The sequence below is a fragment of the Equus asinus genome, chromosome 9, assembly GCF_041296235.1.
Source record: "Equus asinus isolate D_3611 breed Donkey chromosome 9, EquAss-T2T_v2, whole genome shotgun sequence".
In the NCBI taxonomy this organism is placed as follows: domain Eukaryota; kingdom Metazoa; phylum Chordata; class Mammalia; order Perissodactyla; family Equidae; genus Equus; species Equus asinus.
In genome coordinates, this window is record NC_091798.1 from 22010797 (window position 1) to 22024855 (window position 14059).

Genomic DNA, 14059 nt, shown 5'->3' on the forward strand with positions numbered 1-14059 from the left:
AAGTTTATTTCCTCTTCTAGCCAATAGAAAGAGGCAGTGAGTCTGCGGCTCAGCTTTTGTGACTTCCCCCGTCCCCACTCTCCGCCTCTAAGATTCGACATTTGACAATTCATCCGACCAATGAGAAGTTCCTGCTCTACATGGGAGGGATGCGCTGACTGGATGATAGACGTCGCCATCTGGCCAATGGGCTGTCAGAAGCCCGGGAGGGGTGTAGGACGGACCAATGGCGCGGTGCCAATAACGAGCATCAGGGAAAGGGCGGGACGAAACTGTTCGCGAGAGGGAGGGGAAGGCCCAGGGAACCAAGCAGCGCTGCCGCCGCCGCTGCAGCCCGACCCGGAGGAGGGAGAAGCCAGGAAGAAAATGGCGGCCGTGGCTGCAGAGGCGGCAGCGACTGCAGCGTCCCCCGGGGAGGGGGGCGCCGGCGAGGCTGAGCCGGAGATGGAGCCCATCCCCGGCAGCGAGGCTGGCACGGACCCCCTCCCGGTCACGGCCACTGAAGCATCGGTGCCTGACGGCGAGGCCGACGGCCAGCAGTCCTCTCCTCAGGCCGACGAGCCGCCGCTCCCGCCACCGCCGCCGCCGCCGGGGGAGCTCGCCCGCAGCCCCGAGGCGGCGGGGCCGGAGCTGGAGGCTGAGGAGAAGCTGCCCGCCCGGGTGCTGGAGCCGGCGGGAGCCGCGCCTCAGGAAGGGCCCGACCCTCCGCCTTCCCCTGCCCCGTCGCCGGAGCAGCCCCCGGCTCCCGAGGAGCGCCCGGACCCGCCGCTGCCCCAGCCCGCAGCCCCGGCGCTCGTGCCGCCGGCGGGCGGGGACTCCGCGGTGTCGCAACTCATCCCCGGCTCGGAGGTGCGGGTCACGCTGGACCACATCATTGAGGACGCGCTCGTCGTGTCGTTCCGCCTCGGGGAAAAGCTCTTCTCCGGGGTCCTCATGGATCTGTCCAAAAGGTACCGCGCCCGCCCCCAGCACGCCCCGGGCGCCCCGGCCCGCTCGGTCCCCAGGGAGGACCCGGGCTCCCGTCTCCCCGGCGTCCGGCCGCCTGCACCGCCCTGGGGTCCCGCGCGGTGCGTGGCGCGCGCTCCGAGTGGGGCGGGCGCGCGGGGCTGGGAGAGGGCGGTCCCCGGCCAGGTGGGCGCCTGCGAGGGCAGGTGTGCAGCGGGTGGGGGGCGCGGGGGCCTGCCGGCTCGCCATCTCGCCCCCAGCCCCGGCCGCCGTCCGCCCCCGGGCCCTGGCTCACCCACCCTGGGGCGGGAGGGCAATGCAAAAGGCAGACGGGTTTCTGCAGGGAGCAGGGTGCTGGGCGCGGGGAGTGCCTGGGAGGCACCTCTGCTCTCAAATTAACCTTTAAGTTGAACGAGGTTGGAGAAAGGGGTGTGTGCACTGGGGTTCCCCAAAGGTTAACTGTCACTCCTTATGGGAGGGGGGAGCGTTTATTAAAAATGAGCCTTTGGATGTTACTGTTATAACTAATTTCCCCTAGGTAACTGCTCAGTAGGGAAGCACATTTGGCTAATTAGAATAGTTTTAAGAAAAGTCTGAAGAAATCAGATTTTTTTAACCTTTAATAGTAAGATAATGTGGTATAAAAGTGCTCAAACATCTGACTTGTAATACAGTTTAGATTTATGTATTAGTTTATGTATCTTTATATATTTATGTATTAGTTTAGATACAATTTAAGTTTAGCTGTTAAGGACAAGAAGGGTGAGTTCACCCACAAACCTCTGTCTTAACCACCACATGTTTTGATTTAAAATGTTTATGGGCATTGCTTTAAACAGGTAAAGAAGGTAATCTGTTGTAGGTCTAGAGTTGTTAACCTTTTTATTCTCTTCTTTTGCAGATATGAAGTGCAGAGACTCCCTTTCACGGCTCTCCATTCTGTTTCCTGCAACAGCACACACTCTGATGGTATCTCACCTGTTTGGAAATGGCTTATTTTAGTATGTTTTTCTTTTAACTCCTTGCCCTCCCGTTAAGATGCAAGAATCTTTTCCCACTTGGAGAAAAAAGCCGTTTAAAATACATCTTGAAGTATGGTGTTTGGGGGAAAAGATGGGACCCTTACAATTACTTTTTGTATATTTAATCTCAATTTTTTTTTAATTTTTCTTAAGAATTTTGAGTTAGGACTTTTGCACTTTTGTTTTCATAGTTAGAAAGCAGAATAAGACTTGTGTGCTTTCTGCTGATGTATTTGATAGTGAAAGACTGTGAGACTCAGCAGTGTGTATGCTATTGAATCAAACAGAAGTGAAGGCCAGTGACTGTGTGAGAATCTGGATTTCAAATCTGCAAAAGGAAGGTGCAAAAAGGTAAGTTGTTTCTGGAAATGGAATGGCTAGTGCTTTCCTGTTTCGAGGTGCTCATTGTGTTGGTGTTTTATTTTTAAGAAAATTTATTTGGTGGGGAATTGCAGTTTACTTTTTGAGTTTTGATCTATTTTGCCAACAGTACTTCTTATAAACAGCAATTTCTTTTGTTGAGGGAGCTGTTCTTATTAAGGAACTTTTACTTTTTAAAGTTTTGAAGTGAGAGCATCCTGTTATTAAGATATTTTTTAAAAAGCCATTAAGGGAACCATATCAACTTTTTATTCAACAAATATTTATCCAGCACACATTGTGTAAGGCACCCTCCCAGGTATTCTGAATACTATATGTATGAGACACAGTCCCTACCTTCTAGAAGCTTGGAGGCACCCATTGTGGAAGTGGTGAGGAAATAAAACTGTTTTTAAAATTTAGCACTTCAAGGAATTATTACTGGACCAATGATTACCAAGTTGGGTATCCCTTTTTCATAATTCAATATAATTTGGAAAAATGGATCTGCTAATAGATTTTGTAATCTGTGTTTATGTTGACTGCATATTTTCATGTGCAGTTTTGGGGTTAACTGATCCAGGGGATACTGTTTATGGACTCTGCCCAGACTGTGACTGTCGTCATCAGTTGCTTTAAAAATGATTTGTATCTTATTTGAATTGACCATTGAATTAAACTTTTAGGTAAAAATAACAAGAGCTTCCTCTTGAGTGCCTGTTGTGTACTAGGCATTGTACCGCATGCTTTAGTCTTCATAACTCTGGCGGTATTTTTCGTTTATATAGGAGGAAATTGAGGTTCATTTAATTTGGCCAGTCTTTTAGCTTGTAAATAGCAAAGTAAGGATTCGGTTGTAGGTTGATCTGATTCTAAAGGCTATACTATTTCTAGTTTCATATTAGAAAGTTAGTTGGGCTAGCAAATTTTCTTTTAAACAGTAAGTAAACAGTTGCATATTTCCGAAATTTAGTGCTTATCTTGATTTCAGTAACTGTATGGGGTGATACCCAGGGTATGGGTGTTGGAGCCAAGCAGATTCTTTAGTCAGCTAATAGCCATGGAACCTCCTGCTCTGGAGACTCCCCATCTGCTTAGCTGTATATTGGGGAGCACGTAGTAGGTTCTGAAGTCTTGGTTCTTGCCTATTCGGTGAGATGATCAGGAAAGAATTAACATTTGGAGACTACTAGGAGCATCAGTGTATGTGTGCTTCTCTTCAGTCTTCCAAAGGGCTAGTTATTGCTTTTATTAATTATTTTATTCTGACAGTATACACAGTACAGAAACGTTTTTTAAAGTTGGAAGAGTTTTCCACCTGTAGAAAAAGGGTTGGACCCTCGAGTACAGATTTGATACATGTGTGGGTTGATCAAGAGTCTGCTTTTCTAAGCATTTGACATTCTTCACCTTCCTGTCATCGTACACTTTCCCTCTTATGTTTAGAGTTATTTGATTGAAGAACACATTTTTGAAGAGACTCTTTCTGTGGAAAAAAGGAGCAGGACACATGTAATTAAAAAAAAATGGAAAGGAAAGAAAGGGGTACTAGAAGAGTTGATTGATCTGAATAGAGTGTCAGGATACTTGGGTTCTGACTTCTAAAACCAGCCTCTGCAATTAACACTATGACTTTAGGCAAATCTCTGTGCCTCTCTGGACTCCAGTCCCTCTAATTCTTATGAGGTTAATTCATTTTGACTTTAGACAGTTCATTTAGACACAAACCAGCAAACCAACTTTATGCCTCTGTTCACATGTTTGTAAAGTGAATAGGGTGACCTGGTGGTCTGGTTTTTCGGTACCATCCTGGTTTGACTGTTACATTTTCCTCCTTTCTTTCTTCAGAGTAGCTTGCTTTGGCCAATAAATGATGTGGTCACCCTAAAAATGAGGATATTTGAACATCTGGTTAAAAACAGATTTTATGTAGCATAGTATTTATTTCAAACTGAATACTTTTCAGGTGAGCCATGTGGTCTCTAGACTCCTCCACTATTGTTTTATACCCAGCTCTCTTAGGTAATTTGAATTACCTGCCTCCTCCTGAATTCATGAGCAATATCTAATGACAACAGTGTGATACCAGCAGATAAAAATAATCAACTAACCCCCAAATTCAGTTATGTTTTCCTAGAATCTTCTCTTCCTAACCTTATGCTTTTGAAATTTTGACAGGTAAATTTGTTTCTTCATTTAGTGTTAAATAATATGCATTCCTTCAGGTTGCTAAACTGTCTTAATGCTTATTTTAGACAGAATAATAAATCAGTGGTTGTACCAGAATTTTCGTCTAACTTTCTTTTTTTGAAGATTGGCACCTGAACTGATATCTGCTGACAATCTTTTTTTTTTTTCCTTCTCCCCAAAGCGCCCCAGTACATAGTTGTATATTCTAGTCATAGGTCCTTCTGGTTGTGCTATGTGGGACGCTGCCTCAGCATGGCCTGATGAGCTGTGCTAGGTCCATGCCCAGGATCCAAACTGGTGAAACCCTGGGCCGCCGAAGCAGAGTGAATGAACTTAACCACTTGGTCACAGGCTGGCCCCCGTTTAAGTTTTTATTATGGGAAATGAACTTCCATGTCGCCATCGCCTTTGCCTTGACATTGATCAGCTGTTAGCCAAACTTGTTTCATCATGTGCTCACCTCCACTGAATTCTTTTGAAGCAAATCCTAAACATATCACTTTACCATAAATATTTTGGTATAGATCTTTAAAAAAATAAGGACTTAAAAAATTATAACTCTGCTATTATCACACCTCAAATAATAGCAACAATGCTTTATGTCATCATATATCTAGTCAGTAAAAATTTTACAAATCACCTCAAAATTAACATCTCAATTAACACCTAAGTTTTGTTCAAATTAGGATCCAAGTAAAGTTTATAGATTGCAGCTGGTTGCTAAGTTTCGTAAGTTTTTCATCGATAGTTCTCCTGACATTACTTTTATTCCCTTGTAGTTTATTTGTTAAACCATAGACTTTGGGAGAATTTTCCACATGATGGATTTTTTTTCCAGTTGCATCCCCTTGGATGCATTTCTAAAATGTTTTTAAAATAGTTCTTTTCCAGAGGCCGGCCTGGTGGCGCAGCGGTTGAGTGCACACTTTCTGCTTCGGCTGCCCGGGGTTCGCCAGTTCAGATCCCGGGTGCAGACATGGCAACACTTGGCAAAAGCCATGCTGTGGTAGGCGTCCCACATATAAAGTGGTGGAGGATGGACATGGATGTTAGCTCAGGGCCCTCCTTCCTCAGGCAAAAGAGGAGGATTGGCAGCAGATGTTAGCTCAGGGCTAATCTTCCTTAAAAAAACAACAAATAGTTCTTTTCCTTCAGAAGCAAACTGAAGGGACAACAACCTCAGTCCTCTGAGGGCCTCCTTTGAAAACCTGTCCCTTGTTTTGGGTCAGCAGAAATGATATGGGTACCTCTTGCCTGCCTGCAAACATTAAGATCTATCCCTTACACACACCTCCAACTTTAGTAATTCCAAACATAGACACATTTAACCGGTCCAGATTATCTGCAAAGGGCAGAAGCCTTCAGCTCAGGTTTCTGAAAAGGTAGTTTCTCAGCCTTCTCCATCTGCACCTGAAGGGACAGTATTTGCGGGACCTAGCGTTTCTTCCTACACAGAGGGATCATTTAAACTGTTTATTACTGTTCTCCACATCTTAGAAAATAGTTATAAAGCCACTTTGAAATCCTGAAAAATCTGTCTGAATTCCATTTTTTTGGACCAGATATGAATAAAAGAATCATGAAGTAAATGCTTATGCTTAAAAACCCTTGTGATTTTAATTTTGTGATACATACTTATTAAAGGTAGCTCATTGTATTTCAGAATTGATCTTTTACAAACATTGACATTTTGTGTCTATATGTGGGGTACTGTTGCATTAAAAAGAATTGAGGTGATTTCTTTAGAAAACTGCAGATTTTACTAAATTCTTAAAACAGTTTGTAGAAAATTTACTTGTTTTTTAAGGAAATATAAACCAAGACAATGATTTCTTTTCTTTACAGAGACCATGAAACAAACGTATGGTGCAATAGCCCTACTTTTGGTGGGAAAAATATACAGCCATTCTGGTGAAGCAGTGAGTAGTGGTATCAGTAGCTTATACTAAGCTTCCAGGTTGAGAATTTAGGCCTCAAGTAGAATGCTTGAATGATTGTGTTGAGTTGCACATATTTAAAACACTTAAATATTTTTGGGTGGTTATTCTGCTTGTATCTCAAGGTGTTGATACAGGGTTCCCACAGCAAGGTAGCATAGAGGCAGGTGCCAATCCCTTTCTAACCCAGACAGCACTAGGACGTCCACTGCTGGTGTGCATACTGCATTGAGAGTGAGCTCTTCCATCCCGTGTTGGACTGCAATGAGTTTTCTTCCTTTGGAAGTGGTTAGTTGTTGGACATTTAAAACCTAGTTTGAGGGTCCGGCCCCGTGGCCAAGTGGTTGTTTGCGCGCTCCTCTTCGGCTGCCCAGGGTTTCACCGGTTCAGATCCTGGGTGCAGACATGGCACTGCTCATCAGGCCATGCTGAGGTGGCATCCCACATGCCACAACTAGAAGGACCCACAACTATGTAAGAATATACAACTATGTACTGGGGGGCTTTGGGGAGAAAAAGGAAAAAATAAAATCTTTAAAAAAAAGGCACCTAGTTTGAGTGTAGAGAATCCTTAACATTATGGTATTAAAAATAAATTTTATAACTAAATTTTATAAAGTAAATAACTAGATGTGTTATACACAGACTATTTCAGGCATGTTTTGTTGGACTTGTGGTTTCTAATGAGGTGTGTCTTCAGCCTTTTATTTGTGAATAAGACCATACTTCACTGTGTACTGTTTTAAAGCAAAGCCCTGGATGAAACTAGGTTTAATTTTGCTAAGATCAGTTTTCCTGTAGGTGGTTGTTATAGAGTTTCTGTATTATGTACTCAACTCTTGTTATGGCTGAGTAAATTACACATTGATGAAAAAATGAAAAATGTTCTTAGTAGTTGTTGTGCCTGTGAAGTGCAGCCTTATTTATTTGTCCTGTTCTCCCTAAATTCTCGAATTAATTCAGGCACACGTTCCCAGCAGAACAGAGCTTGCTCTAGTACTGGTAGATCTTGCAAGAAAGAAAGTGGAGGTTAAGTTACAGTCTGGATGAATTTAATATAGAATGTTTTTGCTAAACACTTTTGGGCCGTGGTCCTCAAAACAAATTGCTTAAGATTTCTGAGCTCCGCTCCACCAATTTGCATTTTTACCAAGGTGATTCTGATTCAGATGATTTTTGAGCCATATTTGGAGATAACTGATTTTTAGGGGGTAGTTTTGCCAAAATAGTAGGACTATAAATTTGCTAAATCTATTTTAAAAGTTACTGGTTAATTTTGATTGTGATGTAATTACAAAGTAAGCAGTACCTGTGGGGATGGGCCACTTGGGTGGCAGATCCTGATCATTACTGCAGAACTGGTGATTAGACTTGCAAATGGTTTCTTAAATCTGGTTGCCCACTAGCAGTTTAAGTAGTTCATAATTTTCATCTCTTCCCCTTGGGACCAATTATATATAGTCAGCTTACAATAGAATTGTGGTTTTCAGCTTTAAAAACATAGCTAGTATTTGATTTCACTTTTCTGCCTATTCCCGCCATCTAGGGAGGTTGCCAAGCTTTCCTTTCTGTAATTAATAATAGCTACTATGTATTTCCCACTCTTAATGTTAGGCAGTGTGCCAAACACTTTGTATACATTGTTTCATTTTACTCTGGAAAATCCAATGAAGTAAATTCTGTTAATCCCCATTTCACAGATAAAGACACCAAGGCTCAGAGAGATTAAGTAAATAGCCTAAAATTTTAAGTGGCGGATATAAGTAGATATATTGAAGATGCCTTTTTAGACGGTGGATACACAATTCTCTAAGATTTGAAAACAAATCCTGTTCTAATTCTAATACACTTAATTATATTTTACCATTACCATTTACATTATGGTTTTGGTGGGGAGTTACCCTAGTGGATAGAAGTGATGGAGCTCTGCTCCTCACTCCTCAACCAGGCGACAGCTGCCGCTTTTAAAATATGAACTGCTCTTGAGTTCAATTTATGAACTCTGGGCATTTTTGGAAATGCGGTTTCTTCTTCTTATGTGGTCCTGGGTGTTAAATTAAATGGTTTGCCTTGGTTGGCCTGGCTCTGGTAACAGTGGAGTTCAGTTGTTCATTAGACGAATCACAGAATGTCAGATTTGAAGCTCGTTGAGCACAGGATCAGCATTCATTGAGTGCTAGATGATCAAATTGGAAAACAATTTAAAGACTAACATACAGTAAGGACTACCTGTTTTTGGTAGAATAGGAATAGTGAAATAAATTGAATAAGGTGCCTTTTTAAAAAAGCCTATCTGTTGAGAAATATTTAGACCTCTGTGTGGTGGACCTGCTGGACACGCTACAAAAGAAATAGTGAAAGTACATAGAAATCATAATGGCAAACATAGAAAACTTAAAACTGCTTATTGGTATCTTAGAGCCAGGACCAAGGGAATTGTGTCCAAGTGTTTGAAGACTGTGATGAGTACTTACATTCATAATTAAAAAGATCCTTTCATACCAGTGTTCATTTTCTTGGGAAAATGTCTAGTATGTTTCTGTAGGTGATGTATGCAAGTGAAGTCAACATTTGTCTACTCTTAAAAATACTTTGCCACTTTGTGGGTATTATCATTTTTTTGGATGGTTATTTTAAAAGAAGAATTTACTATTAGGAAGTTAAATAATTTGAATACTATACAGCTGTTATTACTATTTTTGCTTTTAAATAGACCGAAGCATGTGTTTTCTCTACTATAGTTGTTTCCATTTTTATTTCAAAACCTATTTATCCAGGTTAAGTTTTTTTAGAGGATTGTTTGAAGGTATATGATTGAGAGCTTAACATCTAAATTATTAGTGTTTAACCTGTTTTTTCCCCACCTCCAAAAGCTATCTGTGGTTTTTATAAAAGAGTATTGAATAGACTTTTTTTTAGAAGATTTGAGTAAATTGTTATGGCTAGAGAGTGTTCTTTTAAGACTTTTTTTTTTTTTTTTTTGAGGAAGATTAGCCTTGAGCTAACTACTACCACTCCTCCTCTTTTGGCTGAGGAAGACTGGCCCTGAGCTAAGATCCATGCCCATCTTCCTCTACTTTATACATGGGACGCCTACCACAGCATGGCTTTTGCCAAGCAGTGCCATGTCGGCACCCGGGATCCGAACCAGCGAACCCCGGGCCGCTGAAGTGGAACATGCGAACTTGACCACTGCACCACTGGGCAGGCCCTCCTTTTAAGACTTTGCTGCAGCTCCCTCCCCACCAGTTACTGCAGGAAGATGTTTCCTGGTACTCTGGTTCATCACTGGAGCATGTTTTGTTTTTATGCTGCTAGTCGTCGTCCTCCTCTTCTCACCGTTTGGGCACCCAGAATTCCTGCAGAACCCTTGTAATACTTGGGGCTTTCAGTTAAATACATCATCTATTCACTTACAGTTAACAAAATGGAATAATTTTAATTTTAATATAATAATTACCATATATTGTGCCTGCTTACTGTGTACTAGCCCGTATGGTAAGCAATTATGTACATTTTTATTTAATCTTTTTTTTTTTAAAGATTGGCACCTGAGCTAACACCTGTTGCTAATCCTTTTTTTTTCCCTGCCTTTTCTCCCCAAATCCCCCCAGTACACAGTTGTATATTTTAGTTGTGGGTTCTTCTAGTTGTGGCATGTGGGCCGCTGCCTCAACGTGGCCTGATGAGCAGAGCCATGTCTGCGCCCAGGAGCCGAACCAGCGAAACCCCGGGCCGCTGCAGCAGAGCAGGCAAACTTAACCATTCGGTCACAGGCCGGCCCCCATTTTTATTTAATCACGCTGACAGTTCTATCATGTTACTTAATTGCAATTCCAAAATCCAAAAAGCTCTGAAAACTGAACTTTTGTTAGTTTTTTACTTTTTTTGGTGGCAAAACCTATCCTAACCTGAAATTATGTGAGGCTGTTAAGTCTATTTATCCCATTTAGTGTGAATGTCCTTTCATTTAGTTGCTGAAATGTTAATACGCTTGATAATAGGGTGCTTATTATCTTTTGCAAACCAGAAAAATTACAAATTCTGAAGCCTGTCTACATCCATAGAATTCAGAAAAGAGCGTGTGGACCTGCTAGCTGCTCCACTCCCTTCGTGGGGAAGCGAGGTCGAGAAGAGGCTTAAGTAACTTGATGAGATGAGGGGAGGCAGTAGTTAAGAACCCGACTTTGGGCTGACTGCCTGGATTTCTATCCTGGTTCTACTGCTTACTAGCTGTGTCATCTTGGAGAGGTCACTTACCCTCTCTGTTCTTTAGTTTCCTCAACTGTAAAATGGGGATAATAATAGTACTTTAATAGGGCTGTTGTGATGATTATATCTATTAATGTAAATGAGTACATATTTAGAATAGTACTTGCCATATAGTAAGTGTTAACTATTATTCTATTTTATGCAGTAGCTACTGAGTAGCAGAAGTAGGATGAATGACAACAGCTATTATAGTCAGTTAATATGGGCTTGCTTGAATAGCCACTTAACTTAAATTCATTGTATTGTGGCCCACAGTATAATCTGCATCTTTAAAATACCTTGAGAGACTGTAGAAGCTTCAGATAACACTGGTGAAGTATAACTTCCCCCTTGTGCTTAATGAGGAAGGATGACAATTACTGTACGAGGGAGTGAGAGAACTAGGAGCTTCTTGCATGAATGGAGAGTGGGAGACAGCTCATTCCTGTGTTCCCACTAAGCCCTGGGCCGATGGCTAGTGAGGAATGGTGGGCCTTCTCACGAAGAGAAGTTACAGTCGCATCAGGGAAATTGAGTCCTTAAAGTCTCTGCTGCTTGGATGCTTTTAAAACAGTTGAAAAGGGCTCACCCTTGAGAATGACACATTTCAAAGTTAGGGAAAGGAAGGTATTTTTGTGCTCTTCCTTGTACTTACTGAATGATGGGACCAGACAAGCATAGCTGAGCTTCAGTTTTTAACAAAATGGTTTGGACGCTTTCATTCCCGTCACTGTGTAATCAGACATCCTGACTGACCTCCTCTCCAGAAACTAGCGTTCTCCCTCCTTGCACTCTCCCTGACCGTGCTAATGACGCCCGCCCTCGTGCACAGCCTCTTCTGCCCCCGGCTTCTCGGCTGCGACCACTGTTACTTCAGGGCTTGTTGAAGCCTCCTGCCTGGCTCCTGTGGAGGAGGGCAGCAGGCTGCTGATGGCGCTTCCTGTGCTGCGTTGGTCCTCGTGGTTGTTGCCTCACCTGCTCAGTGTTTTACTTTGTAAACCAACTTAAGTTGGTTACCAACATTCAAAAATAGGTAACCACTCTTCTCTTAATCTGCTAGGCGCTTCTGGGTGTGGTCTGTTCCTGCAGAGCACCCTCCTGCGCGCCATCTGCGGGGGTTCCTTTCCCTCTGCGCTTGCAGCCTTGTGGCAGGGACTGGTGCCTTCTGGTCACTCCTGAAGTTGGGCCCCACAGCTGGGACCTCGCTTTATACTCTCCGATAATTAGCATACTTGCATTCCAATGTAGAGTTTGTGCTTAGTGGCACTTGAGGTGAGTTTGCTGACATTTATGCTCAAGTAGGACAAATTTTCTTTTTTCTTTTTTCTTGTCTTTCCTTCTTCTCTCCAAAGCCCCCCAGTACATAGCTGTATATTTTAGTTGTGGGTCCTTCTGGTTGTGGCATGTGGGTCACCACCTCAGCGTGGCCTGATGAGTGGTGCCATGTCCGGCCCAGGATTTGAACTGGTGAAACCCTGGGCCACCAAAGCGGAGCCAGGAACTCAACCACTGGGCAGGGGGTGGCCCCTTTTTTTTGTATACTTTGATTAACAGTATATAAAACAGTATTTTTGGTGGAACTGAGGTAAACTGTATTTAAGATTATACTTTTTAAAAACTAGTTTTTTAAACTTTATTTTGAAATAATTTCAAACATAGAGAACTCTTATAAAGTCTATCTAGATTCACTAATTTGTTTTTCAGTTATTTTGTTGAAATCATAAAGGTCTATAACAACGTACACTGAGTTTTAACATTTCGCCACGTGCTTTATCATTCTTGGTGTACACAGTTTCTTCTTGAACTGTTAGGGAATAGGTTGCACACGTCGTCCTCCTTTACCCCGTAACACTTGAGCAATTATGTCCTAAGATAAAGATATTCTCGGACGTAACCACAATACAGTTTTCAAATTCAAGAACCATTGACAGTGCTTTATCAAATTCGCAGCCCGTATTTCATTATTTTGTGAATTTTGCCAGTAATGTCCATTAAAACTTTTTTCCTCCTCCAGTAAATGATCGTGCATTGCATTTGGTTGCAGGATAATAAAGAATACATGTAATAGGGGCTATTCCTGGCATAGGGTCGCCTGCTCCTTGCTCATGAGAGGCTCAGGCTGCGCGGGCAGTGCTGTTCTCGCAGCAGCACAGCGCAGGCGTGTGGCGTCTTTGACGTGTTCCCTGAGATTCTCGCTTAGGGCGGCATGTTGTCCTGTTATTCTCCAGGGCACTGACTGTTATTTCTCTTGAGCTGATAATTCCTTTGCCACCATGAAATTCACTGTTTCTCATCAAACTTTCTCCTCTACATTAGTAGATACACAGTTTGAAAAGTTTTTTAATTGTGGCAAAAAAGACACGTAACATAAAATGTACCATCTTAACCATTTTTAAGTGTATAGATCAGTTAGTAGTGTTAAGTTCATTCACATTATTGTGAAAAAGATCTCTAGAACTTTTTCATCTTGCAAAGCAGAAACTCTATATGCGTTAAACAACTCCCCATTTTCCCCTCCCCCTAGCCCCTGGTAGCCGCCATTCTACTTTGTGTTTCAATGAATTTACTACTTTAGATATCTTATGTCAGTGCAATCATACAGTATTTGTTTTTTTGTGACTGATTTATTTTGCTTAGCATAATGTTCTCAAGGTTCATCCATGCTGTAGCATTTGACAGGATTTCCTTTTTTGGGGGGTGTGGGAAATTGGTCCTGGGCTAACATCTGTTGCCAATCTTCCTCTTTTTGTTTGAGGAACATTAGCCCTGAGCTAACATCTTTGCCCGTCTTCCTCTATTATTTGTATGTGGGATGCCACCACAACATGGCTGATGAGTGGTGTAGGTCCACGCGTGGGATCTGAACCTGCAAACTCCGGCCACTGAAGTGGAGTGTGAACTTTAACCACTCGGCCACAATATTTCCTTTTTAACTACGAATAATATTGCATTGTATGTATATACCACATTTTATCCATTCATCCATTGATGGGCACTTGGGTTGTTTCCACCTTTTGGCTATTGTGAATAATGCTGCTTTGGACATGGGTGTGCAAATATCTCTTTGAGACCCTGTTTTCAGTTATTGTAGGTATACACCCAGAAGTGGGTGTGCTAGCTCATAGTTTTAATTTTTTCAGGCACAGATGTACGTTTATTTTGTAAGATTTTCTGTTGCATGTAGTTGACTATTGAATTTCTTTCATTTGTCCTGAGATTAAACTTTGACATAATAACCAATCTCACAGAGATGAAATATGAACCGAAATAAGCTTGCTTCACAGTTTTCCTCCCTTTATAATTTAATCTTGCTAATTTAAGGAGCGGTTGTTTCTGAAATCATCTGCTTGAAAT

General features: G+C 42.2%; 1 protein-coding gene across 7 annotated transcripts in view; it reads left to right on the forward strand.

Annotated features, from left to right (window-relative positions):
* The first annotated feature begins 280 nt into the window (after positions 1-280).
* PWWP2A (PWWP domain containing 2A) overlaps positions 281-14059 on the forward strand; it is a 33732-nt gene continuing 19953 nt past the window's right edge. For 5 of the 7 annotated variants that reach the window (XM_044777717.2, XM_044777718.2, XM_070517138.1 and 2 more), the window contains exon 1: positions 281-950. In XM_044777717.2, the coding sequence (XP_044633652.1) occupies positions 367-950 (584 nt within the window). In that variant the 5' untranslated portion in view covers positions 281-366. Of the gene's footprint in view, positions 951-1846; positions 2319-6362; positions 6437-14059 lie in introns of those variants that run through there. The other 2 variants (XM_070517142.1, XM_070517141.1) reach the window with 2 other exon arrangements.